This window comes from Cotesia typhae, unplaced genomic scaffold, assembly GCF_013202065.1.
Source record: "Cotesia typhae breed Kobodo isofemale line unplaced genomic scaffold, CoteBio_Ctyphae contig_28, whole genome shotgun sequence".
In the NCBI taxonomy this organism is placed as follows: Eukaryota; Metazoa; Arthropoda; class Insecta; order Hymenoptera; family Braconidae; genus Cotesia; species Cotesia typhae.
This window is the reverse complement of record NW_027423736.1, coordinates 392,769-405,761: the sequence shown is the minus strand read 5'-3', so window position 1 is coordinate 405,761 and position 12,993 is coordinate 392,769. Positions and strand designations below refer to the sequence as shown.

Below are 12,993 nucleotides of genomic sequence, written 5' to 3'. Positions count from 1 at the left end.
CATAGCTCTACTCTACATTTGTTAATATTATATGAAAAAATGCTTAACCATCATATTGAGTTGTGGGTGTTAACCGTGTGTAACCAGCATCAGTTCGCTTAAGAACATTGTTGGTGCAACAACTATTAATTTGCAATGGCTAAACGCTCTTTCTACGAGAATTTTCAAGCTGACGAAGGTGTTGAAGAACACCGTTTTATACCATCATGGGAACGTTTTGATTTCTTATTGACTACATCTTATAAATTAAATGATTCACACTCAAAGTCAATCATTGTTGGTTTAAAATTGAATAGTGATGTTTACAAGTTTGAACCATGTATCGCTATTGTTGACGAAAAAGCCTGCGGTATTTTATGTGCATCAGCGAAGTGGTTAAAATTTACGACTGTTCTTAAAAAACTAGCCCGTAATCTGAATTTAATCGAATCACAGTATAAAAAGTTACCGCTCGATACAACATCGTTTGATGGATATAGTTTTCAATATTCTCTGCTGGGGTCCATGTATGGGAAAGCTAAATTATTCTCCATCATTGAAAGAACCGATCAACAACCATCATCATCAACATCTACTGCTGTTCAGCGTGGCCGAAAAGTGACAATGAAAGAGAACACACTCCAAACTATCTACGGTTTTGAAGAGCTCGTGAACGCCCGCTTGAATTATCTTCAAAAATTCGTCGAACCTTGTAATGTGTGTCTCAATCACCTTTTTACACCTGTTCAAGAGTTCTTACCAAAACTTCTTGGCAAAATCGAATTACCTGAAGAAGTCATTCGTAAATGTGTGGTATCAAATTTGAAGAATAATACCGTCAAAGATAGTGTGATTAGTGAGTTATCGGCTAAAGAAGGTAAATCGTACGAATGGTTTATTGAAAACTATATCGATATTGTTACTTATGAATTAATGTTGCTATTCGATAAAGAAATTATAGCTAAAGTGAAGAATGTTTAAATGATTATGAAAAGTTTGAAAATCTAAAATTATTGCTATTATAATTATAAAAAGGTAAATGTTTATTTTATAAAATTTAAAGAGTTTTGTCTATTGCTATTGTATTCTGCGAAAACTTATGTATCAATAACTAATAATACATGTATTGATAATTTATGCTTATTATGAATATTATTATAATAGCTAATAAGAAAAAATCCCTTCATTATCCTTAAAATAAGATCTGATATGCAGGTATACGGTAAGTAAGATTTTCGTTTATCAATGGAATTATTTAAGATTATAAATTATATAATAATTAATTATTTAATGCTAAACGGTTAGTGAATATACATATACAAAATATTTGCAAGCTCAGCGACCTTGCGATAACTTACATTACTACTACTACTACTACTACTACTACTACTACTACTACTACTACTACTACTACTACTACTACTAATAAGGCATAAAGTGTAGGTATACGATCAGTAAGATTTTCGTTTATCAATAGAATTATTAATATTACAAATTATATCATAATTAATTGTTTATCGCTAAAAGGTAAGTGAATATACATATATACTATTATTAATATACTATCCATTATATATATATATATATATATATATATATATATATATATATATATATATATATATATATTAGGGTGGGTCAAAAAAATCGAATAATTTATTTTTGACTTTATACTCTGAAAAATAGGTTCGTAGACACCTAAAAAGAATTCTCTCCAAGTATAAGCTCTTAATTATAACGGGAAGGTCCTCCGCTTTGCGGGTTTCTATTTTTTTCGAATAATCAGATAAAAAAATTTATATCTCGCTTCCAACTGCTTGGAAAAATATTCCGTGGCATAGATTTTGTGAGAAATTGAATGCTTTACAAAAAAGGTCTCTTATGACTTTTTCAAAAACTCAACCGATTAAAAGATATTCATAGTTGAAGTTTGGCTATTTTAAGGAAAATATTCGTTTTTATTATGAATTTTATAAGTCGATGAAAAAAATTATTTCGGATTGCGGAACTCATGATTTTGTAGGAAATTTACTGCTCTACAAAAATGGTCTCTTATGATTTTTTGATTAAGTGAAGCCGTTACGAGATATTCATCGTCAAACATTAACGAATATCAATATTTCCAGTTTTTGATCAATAATTCGATAAATTTTAATTTAAACTATGAGTTTCAGGAAAATTTACATAAATTTGAGTTTCGATCGATAAAGAAATGTTATAAACAATTTTTTTAATATTGTTTTCAGTCTTGAGCTTGTTTGATTGCATTAAAACAAGAAATTAGAGCATTTTTTTCGACATATAGCCAATGATTAGTTTAATTTGAAGTGAATGACATATTTCTTTGTCAAATTTAATATGAAAAGTATTGAATCAAGTGAGAAACAACCAGTATTTAACTTTTTTATAGATAAATTTTTTATTGAATTATCAATTGCAATATAATTGTCTATATTTTTAACATAACAGTACGCTATTACTATAAATAATTTCTTTTATTACAATTTGGGAATGTTTTTGATGTTCTTTGACAACTTGCAATAAGTACTGGAATTGTTCTTCATTTTTTGTCAAGCATTGATTATATTCACTGACTAATGCAACAGCTCGCTCTGCTGAATCATTGACAACTTTTAGTTGTTGAAAGTATTCTTTATTTTCGAGATAACTCTCATTAGTAGGCCATAATTCAACATCGACATCAAGAAAGTCATACGGTAGATCGAAGATTTTGAAAAGATTTAATGACTTTTTAGACACAAAGTCACTCAGAGTTCTCTGCGCCAATGAATTCAAATCTTTTTAGCAATTACAAATCTTTTAGCTTTAGAATCTGTACCTTCACGAGTATTAACAGCTTCAACAATACTTTTTTACTTCTAATGGAACGCCATCGTCAAACAGTGATAAAATGGCAAGTTCATCGCTCAAATACCATAAGTGCGAAATCATTTTTTCACACGTAGCTGAAGAAATCAAAGGATTGATATGTTTGTACTCCAATAAATTTTTCATAAACTGCAAGTCATGATAAGCAGCAGTTGTTGCAGAAGTTGATGAAAACCAAGCTTTTAAATACAATGTGACTATAAAAATACAGAAATGACGAAGACCATGCAATTCTTTCTGAGAGAGTTTGAATTCATCTCTGAATAGATACATTTTCAAACTATAAATGGCCTTAGCCATCCATCTAGCATGATGAACAGCACCAGGACGTTTGAAAGAAATCTTTTCTTGAGGCATTTCTCCAAGGAAAATCAATGATAATTCCAATAATTCTTTATCTAACTTATTATAACATTTTTTTATCGATCGAAACTCAAATTTATGTAAATTTTCCTGAAACTCATAGTTTAAATTAAAATTTATCGAATTATTGATCAAAAACTGGAAATATTGATATTCGTTAATGTTTGACGATGAATATCTCGTAACGGCTTCACTTAATCAAAAATCATAAGAGACCATTTTTGTAGAGCAGTAAATTTCCTACAAAATCATGAGTTCCGCAATCCGAAATAATTTTTTTCATCGACTTATAAAATTCATAATAAAAACGAATATTTTCCTTAAAATAGCCAAACTTCAACTATGAATATCTTTTAATCGGTTGAGTTTTTGAAAAAGTCATAAGAGACCTTTTTGTAAAGCATTCAATTTCTCACAAAATCTATGCCACGGAATATTTTTCCAAGCAGTTGGAAGCGAGATATAAATTTTTTTATCTGATTATTCGAAAAAAATAGAAACCCGCAAAGCGGAGGACCTTCCCGTTATAATTAAGAGCTTATACTTGGAGAGAATTCTTTTTAGGTGTCTACGAACCTATTTTTCAGAGTATAAAGTCAAAAATAAATTATTCGATTTTTTTGACCCACCCTAATATATATATATATATATATATATGTATATGGTTGATAAATCCATTGTTTTCAGTCTCTACAAGGGACAAATTTTAAATACTCTGTGAGAATGTAAAAAACGAAAGAACAAATGCAACGTTTTTTATGAAATATGTAATTTCTGTATTTTTAAATGGCGGAAATTGTAATTAAGAAAAAAATTTCAATGTAAATATAATTTCTAAAAAAAATCTTAAATTTACTTTGATGATTTTTTTAACTATCCGTTAAGAAAATCGAAGATTTTCAAAAATCGTGAAGTCATTGGTTTTACCTCGTGTTTCGAAAATCGAGTGCTCATCACGTCAAAAGAAGAAATTTTCACAAAAAGATGTAAAATCCGAACAAAAACAGTTCCACTGTAAAAAATTACGCCAAGTACACGTTCACAACTCTTGATTTACAAAAATGCCAAGGAGAAATTATCATTTTACAAAAAGATGTAAAATAAAAAAAAAAACGGACCAAGTAGCCGTTATGATCTTCCATAATTGAAAAAATTTTGTGATAAATTTAACGAATAAAAACAATTTTTTAGACGTACTTGGCGTGCGTCATTGAGTACCCAAAATTTTTTCATTTCTGATAACTGAGCCAGAGAACTGATATGAAAAGCGATTTTACGGACAAGTCTTTCAGCCCTTCCTCACCAAGTCATTAACCCTACTGATGATCATTTTGATGCAACCATATGAATCGATAACAATTGAAATTCATGCTTGTTTTCATTATTTCACGGATAAGATTGATATTTGTACAACTAAATAGCTTCCGAGCATTACGTTCAGATCGAGAAAAAATGAATCAGTTTATTAATTGAATGAACTGTTAATTAAATTGACTTCATTAGAAAATATAGCATTAATAAATGTTCAAGAAACACCGGAGCCCTATTTTAAAGGAAGATTTATTTCTACTATAAATTAAAAAAAAAACAGGATTTTATCACGAAATTTGATCATTAATTTACTAAGCAGTCTTTATAATTAATTCAGTAATCGTTTTTCTTGCCACCAGTATATTTTTAACTTCTCGCTAAGAAAATTGAAAATTTTTTGAAGGTCACAAAAAACTTACATGAGTATCCCCACGAGGGTGTCACTGCGTGTGTGTGTGTGTGTGTGTGTGTCTGTGTGTGTGTGTGTGTGTGTGTGTGTGTGTGTGTGTGTGAGTGTGTGTGTGTGTGTGTGTGTTCGTGTGTGTGAGTCTAAATATATTGTAAATATAGTGAATGTAAATATAGTTATTAAAATGTCATGAAAAAAAATTATTGATGTTCAAAGGCTTAAAAAAAAAATTAATTTATTTCATAATCACTTTTTAAATAGAATGACGCTTCTTCTCTACCAAAAACTGTCGATGGAAAAATCAATTATGCTGACATTAATAGTATATAATTCCATCATTATTGAAGAAGATTTCGATAGTTTGCTATCCAAACTACAGGCAAACACTTTATTGAACACACAAAGGAGAACAAAAAGAAGAAGTACTCCTCATATTTATTGTTTTTTTCCATAATTAACAACTAGAAATAATTTTATCAATGAATAATAACGGAATTTATGAATGAACTGGAAACATAAAACTTTTTATCTTATTTAACAAATATTTATATTTTTTAGTGATAAGTAAATAATTAAATATCTAATTGATTACAAATTGTATGGTAAATCTTTTGTTATAATAATTTTTATTTTAACTTATACAGTGTTACTCAAGGATAAGAAAAAAACAAAACGATCGCTAATGAATAAATCGACGTAGTGAACGATTTAATTAATCACAATCGCGAGCCGTATTCTACATCAAGTGTTGTAGCTTATTCCATTTTTATATTAACATGATACTAAAAATATGTATCACATACATAAAAAAATAAATCTCATACATTTTCTTTTTTAATTTGTTAATAAATGTAGAAAATTGATGAATTAATTAATTGAATCTAATGTATCAATTTGTTCATTGATTTACTAATGAATGAATTAATTTCTTACTAAACAATAAATAACTTAATCGTTAATTATTATTAGTAATAAGAATAACAGATGGTAAAAAATTTCAAATCTAGGGATATTTTTCGTAGTCTAAAAAAATACCTATGCGCACGCGCAAATAGTACCCGAAAGACCCGAGGGTACGGAAGCAGTCATATTTCCTATTTTTGGTAAATTACCCGTGCGAATGCGCAAAAACTTGTAAAATGACCCCGTTCCCCGTGCCCCATCCATCGGACGAATTCTCACTGTCAAAAAATTTTCTCCAGGCGACAATGATTTAGATTTTATCACTATTCGAGAGAGTTGGCTTTTCCAGGAGGTCGGTGTCAAGAAGCAAGTTTCTCTGTTGTTTATTATCGCTATAGCTGTGAGTGGTGTCTAAAGAAATTTGTGGTGCAGAATTTAAATATTTGTTCGGAAAATCATCATATCTGGATAGACGTTCTCTGTAGCAAATGATAAAAATACTAATTTCAGGGTATGAAAAGTGAAAAAAATCCCAAATGAGTCGTACATTAACATTATTTTTAATGAAATATAATCAAGAATCATTTGAAATAAAATTTTATTCAAAAGTGGAGTAAAGTGGCTTGGATCTTTCATACAACATTTATTTATTAGTGCCGGTTGGTAGTACATTTTTGTTTTCTATATATTTGGAAAAACAATTTTCTTAATTGAGACTTAGTAACCATTATTAAGGTAATATCTTTTATGTGGTCTTGTAAAAAGTATCATCAAATAAATATACATTTTATTTTATCTGATTTTTACAGATAAAACTAATCATAGAATAAATACTTATGATAACAGTTTAATTATTTTTTATAGTATTCTTCAATATTGAGCAGAAATAAGTTCAAAATGTACATCTTTTTTATGGTGTTCTTGAAGCTGTTTGGTATGTAGTATGGAATTACTCAATTATATTTTTATCTGTGCTACATGAATTGCACTTGAGAATATCTTGAATTTTTCACGATAGTTAGTTTTTGAAGTATGTAACATCATGAAAAACTAGTTTTTACTTAAATTTAATATTAATGAATTTATTCATTTTATTTTTTGTTGTTTCAATTTTAACGATTTAATGAAATTAACCTTTCAATTTCATAAACAGTATGCTTTTGAACAAACAAAGAGTGCTAAATATGAACTAAAAAATGATATCTTTAATAAAGTAGTTCAATTTAAATTATAAATATTTCAATAACTAGGGATGGCTCATTATTTACGGTGTTATCAACAAATAATTTATATTTATAGTCAAATAATGTATTTTACTTAAAAAATAATGAAAAAATTGAACAATCGTAATAGATTGACAAATATTTGAAACAAGAAAGGAAATATGTATATTAGACTGTGTCAAAAAACCTACAAATTTATTCGCTCAAATGGTCTTAAAATTCGAGTAAAAATGTCACAATATAGATTCATTTTCAATAAGAGCCCTTAATACGAGTATCTATAGGTCGCCTTATTGAAGTTTTTCATTTATTATCTAAAGACGTAGAGGAGTTCGATTATATTTCTTTAAAATTATTTTCCAAGATTATTTAAATTTTGCAACCAAGCTATCGTTGCTAAAGAAAATTCTTGTAACTCACTTTAGAGCATGTTAAATTTTAATTGACTGATCAACAGAAACCCAAAATAGTTTTGTACCAGTGAACAGTAATAGTTATTAGTATTTTTTCAAATGAAGTTTATTATTTATGAGCTCTAAAATAAAACAGTAATTACTATGGACGAAAATATCTATTCTTTTGCAAATAATAATTATTTTATGCAAAAGTAAACAACTTTATAGTAAGCTAAAGATTGATCTTGAGTAATTTTTGAATTAAAAAAAAACATCTAAAAATCATAAAACGCCTTTTCTGTAAAGTATTCAATGAATATTTTGGAATTATCAAAATTTTCCCACATGATTTAGATATAGAGGATGAACACATTTGATTTAAAATCTTTAAATATTGTGAAGGGCCTAAATTTTAACAGAATCTATATTTTAATATTTCTCAATAAGACATCGGGTACATTTGAGATAAAATATACTCAGTTGGTTTTTTGATACAATAAATGTATATATGTATATTTAGATATACAGCTATACAGAAATCAGGTTTATTAACTGCGTGTTATTTCTATTTATAGATTAAGGTTGCACATATCGATAGTATCACTAGTTTTCACTTAATAATTGTCGGTTTATTTTTTGGTCTCAGTTACAACTACTTCCTGACGAACTTTATGGCCTCGGAAACTTGCTTGAATTTTAGTTGCTGCTTTGTGTAAATCTGGATCGGTTAAATCGATGCCTTCTAATTCGTTAGCTGCATCATCCATCTGTGAAAAATCATTTAATTTTACTTTTTTTCTATGGAAGTATTATGAAATAAGACGCAACGTTTTGTCGCTTGATATCTAGGAAGTTTCGTGGAAGGATAGTGCACAGTAAACAAATAGAATTAGATTAGATGTGTTTAGTTCGCTTTATTTAGAAAAACTGACTAATAGGTAGTATTATAAGATTAAATAAAGTTTGATTACAGGTATGTGTATATGTATGTGTGTGTAGGTGTAATATGTGTATGTGAATAAATCTCAATAACTATATTCGTATAAGTAAATAGTAGCATAAAGAATGTTTTCCATTTAAATTTCAACATTCCCACTAAAAACTATTCTTATAAAATTTCTAATAAATACTTAATTTCATCATCCTTTTAAAACCATAATCTTAAACTGCTAAAGGGATTTAGTATAGAAATATATTGTTTCGATATACTTCGTGCGATTCGTTGGACTTGTGGTTTTGAGACTATTAATTACAGTTGGATTATCCTCATATAGAATTATTGCCGACTCTTTTGCTTCGTCGAAGAATGTTAATAACCATTTGATCCCACAGCTTCACGAGCTGTTTCACATAATGCTAACAGTTCAGCTTCAGTGGTTGAAAGTGCTACGGTCGTCTGCTTTATACATCTCCAACTTATCGCTCCACCAAACAATTGGAAAATGTACCTTGTATTTAACTTGCGATCCTCTCTGCACTCAGCCTAATTAGCATCAGTATAGCTGGTAAGCTTATAATTTTCTGGCTGACTATCACTCATTTTTAATTCATAATTTATTGTATTTTTCAGTTATCTATAGACCTGTTTCATCTCCAGTCAATCAATTTCCTTGGTTTTATTGATATGTTGACGCAGAATGGAAACGGCTACAGAGGTATCGGGTCTCGTATTAACAGAGATATACAATAAGGCTACTATTAATTTTTGATAATAATCGATTTTGTTTGATCTTGACTCATTACGTAGTTTTTCGTACCCTACATCCAATGGGAATGCTGAACCCTTTGCGCTGTTAGCTTAGATCTTTCCAAGATTTTTTGGATGTACTGACTATCTGATGTTACATCACCTGGTTTAAATATTTATTCAACGTTCAGTGTTCTGTGCATTGTTTGAAGTAATGGGATATTGTCTTCGGGTGTGCTTGTATCGACTGAAGCAAATTCTTGATTGATAATAAAATTATTTTTGTTATTATTATCGAGGTCAAATGGCACCTCTGTTTTTTTTGCTTCTTTCATTTTCTATGAATTTTACATCACGGCTTATAATGATGTTTCCAGTTGCTTGATCCAAAAGACGATAGACTTTAGACTCTTTTGAATAATCCATCATGAGACATTTTTATGGTTTTAAATCCAATTTCTTTCGTTTCTGCTTTGGTACGAGCACGAAAGCACGACATCCAAATACTTTCAGGTGGCTTTGGTCAGGTCACTTGTTGAACCATAGCTGATAAGGTGTACCATTTTTAATTTCCCGCTAAGAAAATCAAAGATTTTTTAGAATCGGGAAGTTATTGTTTTCACCCCGTTTTGCTGAAATCGAGTTTTCCTCAGATCTCGACGTTTTAAGGTCTCAGGAAGCTTCTACTGACTGCTTACTCCCGCGATGTTGTGTATGTATATGTGTGTGTGTGTGTGTGTGTGTGTGTGTGAGAGATTGATTGATTGATTGATAGTTTATTCATGCCAAGGCACAAGCCAAATGGCAATATTCAATTATAATAAATACCAAAAATTTTTTACATATTTAATATTAATATTGCAAGTACATAAATTAAAATTAATTCTAAGCATTTTACTAAATATTTTAGCGATATTAAGCACATTTTTAATCTTATCTGATTCAACAAATAACTCTAAATTTTAAATAACATTTGAAATATAAAGACATATTAAGGTAAATTTCACAATAATTGAGAGTATTACGGGTCATCAAGCGATTTTTCAATTATCCAAATTTAATAAATGGTCAAAAATTTTATTTTTAAACACCTCCAAACTGCTTGAGTTAACAATGTCGTCAGGTAGCTCCTCCCACACTCTTATCACAGTAACTATAAATGAACGCTCTAAATAGGTAGTAGCAAAGTGAGGTAGTTTAAATACAGTGTGTTTTTTAGCTGCTAATCTACTAGAGCGTCGCACATCAGTTTCGTCCAAGAATGCATCTCGTAGATAGCCCGGTTTACCGATTTCCAGCAACTTGTAGAAGTAACACAGCAAAAAATACATTCGACGATATTTTACTGATAGCCAACCTAGTTCTCGACGATAAGCGGTGACATGTTCATCTCGTCTAAGACCAAAGATAAATCTTATTGAGAGAGAGAGAATGTGACCCACTTATAACTTTTGAACGGCTTCACCGAATCGAACGAAACTAGTGGCGTTCCAAAGAGCATCATCAAACTTAGATTTCCTAAATATTTGAATCGATTCGGACCGGTAGATTTGGAGAAAACTCAAAAAAACCCCAAAAAACTACGAAAAATTTCGTTTTTAGATGTAGTTTTTTTGGAAGAACTTTTAAACGGCTGTATCGATCGATTTTAAAAACTAATCAGCTTTTAACCTTGTAAAACCACGTCGATTGCCGCTAATACGGTCAAAATTGGTTGATTCGTTTGAGAGATATCGGGAACGATAGAAAATCGAAAAAAGTGTTTTTTTCGGAATAACTCCAAAATTTCTCGTTCGATCAATTCAACCTTAAAGATTCTTAATGGTGCTTAAAAAACTTCATTGAATGCCGCCAATCGCGTGAAAATCGGTTCATCCATTCAAAAGTTATTGCAGTTTGAAATTTCAAAAAATAATGTTTCAATAAACTTTCATCAAACTTTTGAGCTCGGAGTGCTTATAAGCATAGAACAGCTATCTTTTTGAGCTCGAAGAGCTCAAAATGACACGAAAATTCTATTTTTGAGCTCGAAGAGCTCAAAAAATGAATATTTGCAATTTTGAGCGTTTAAGTATGAAATTCGCGGAAAGTTGCAGAGATGGCCTTTAGGGTCAGTCGTTTCCCAAATTTTTTTACCGTAGACTCCGGTAAATTTTACTCACACAATTGTAAAGTATTTCTGTTACTAGTAAATAGTACAGCAGCACCTTAGCCTCCCACGATTACAATACAGTCCGGTAATTTTTCTCGTTAATTTGAGAGTAAATTTCAAAGAAAATTTCTCTCCGTGTATGAAAAATATATCAAAATGCATGTGGATACTCAAATAAAAATGCTTGATGAGTGTAACATCGGGATGAGCTTATATCTTTAAAAACGTCAATATTTAAGAAAGTACAGTGCAATTTAACAAAAGTCATTTTTTAATAAAGCAAAATTTTTGTTTTTTTATAGTTCACAAGTCACAGTAGTCACATAGTGATATATATTAGATAGAAATAAGGCTGCAGCACTCGACATTTAAAAAAAAAAAAGTGTTTCATATTAGTCGCTTAAATGGTAATAATAATTACCATCATGATTGTAGAGTTTATAATCAACATGATTTTAGCGGTTAACATATATGATGATTAAGTTTACGATCTTTATGTTACCAGCCAGATAGTAATAATTATCATTCAGATGGTAAATGTAACTATCTGGGTGTTTCAGTTAACAATTTGGATAGTTTTCGCAATCATTCGTACTAAGAAGCTTGTTTTACAATACTCGGATAGTTGTATTTATTATTAAATTTTCTCCGTGTAGCTTCAGAAAGCTACAAATTCGGTAATAATCTTTTGTTTGTCATGTATAGATCATCTCAATACGGATTTCAATAAATTCTATTTCCGATTCGATGGAATGTGGAACCTGTGCAAGTCAAAATAATACTCGAATGAATTTCAAGTCTAGATCTAAAACTACAATTCTATAAAGTGCCCAGCGGAACGGGCAGGTAACGGCTTGTTTATATATATATATATATATATATATATATATATATATATATATATATATATATATATATACCCGATGAAAAAAGATTTTGTCTAATCATATATAATCATACATAATTGTCTATATATGATCAGATCCAAAAATTGGCCAGGTCTAATTATATATAATCATGTATAACTATGTATAATAATATATAATTATATATAACAATATTTCATTATATATTTTTACTTCTAATTAATTATTTGGTTACTTTTATGGATGTAGTACTTGATATGGTCGTACGCGATTCTATATAACCAATTAAAATACAAAAGAAAAACTTTATATATAATTTTGCGGCTATAACACCAGCGGTCACGCATCCAACTACTAACCACGCTCAATGCTGCTTAACTTTGGTGATATCCGTGCGCCTTGAAGTTCCCGTCTGCAGTACTGCTATCTCATATGACAATGATTCTATGAAGTACATAATGTATCAAATCAGTTTATCATAAATATAATATAAAAATTAATTTTATAATATATTTTGATACACGGAGAAAAAAATATCGCTCTCATTACTATATGTATCGTAACTATCACGATCCAGGCGAAAAGTGGTGGGAAAGTAGTGGCGCTGCAAGCGGTGTATCGTGATTATCACGATACGTATAGTCCTTAACACTATACGTTTTGAGGTAATCACAATACGTATAGTGATAGAATACAAACGTTTGTTAACAGTCGCTATAAATATGATTGTGATAGTGACGATACAAAGTTTCGTGTTTATCACGATGTTTTTTCTCCGTGTATTCTTAAATTATTTATTTTACCGAATCTCATTAT

The 12,993-nt window shown here is 29.6% G+C and overlaps 2 protein-coding genes across 7 annotated transcripts in view; one reads left to right on the top strand and one right to left on the bottom strand.

The window, feature by feature from the left end:
• Positions 1-6,484: 6,484 nt before the first annotated feature.
• Igl (IQ calmodulin-binding domain containing protein igloo) overlaps positions 6,485-12,993 on the bottom strand; it is a 73,285-nt gene continuing 66,776 nt past the window's right edge. Inside the window, exon 5 of one of the 2 annotated variants that reach the window (XM_074240586.1) lies at positions 6,485-8,239. In XM_074240586.1, coding sequence (XP_074096687.1) covers positions 8,102-8,239 — 138 coding nt within the window. In that variant the 3' untranslated portion in view covers positions 6,485-8,101. Of the gene's footprint in view, positions 8,240-10,538; positions 10,555-12,993 lie in introns of those variants that run through there. The other variant, XR_012478917.1, reaches the window with a different exon arrangement.
• Positions 8,274-12,993, top strand: part of LOC141525895 (uncharacterized) — a 37,993-nt gene continuing 33,273 nt past the window's right edge. For 3 of the 5 annotated variants that reach the window (XR_012478918.1, XM_074240590.1, XM_074240589.1), the window contains exon 1: positions 8,274-9,127. Coding sequence is in view for 3 of the 5 variants with exons in the window: in XM_074240590.1 (XP_074096691.1) it covers positions 9,097-9,127 (31 nt within the window). In the remaining 2 variants the exon portion in view is untranslated. Of the gene's footprint in view, positions 9,128-9,219; positions 10,397-12,993 lie in introns of those variants that run through there. The other 2 variants (XR_012478919.1, XM_074240588.1) reach the window with 2 other exon arrangements.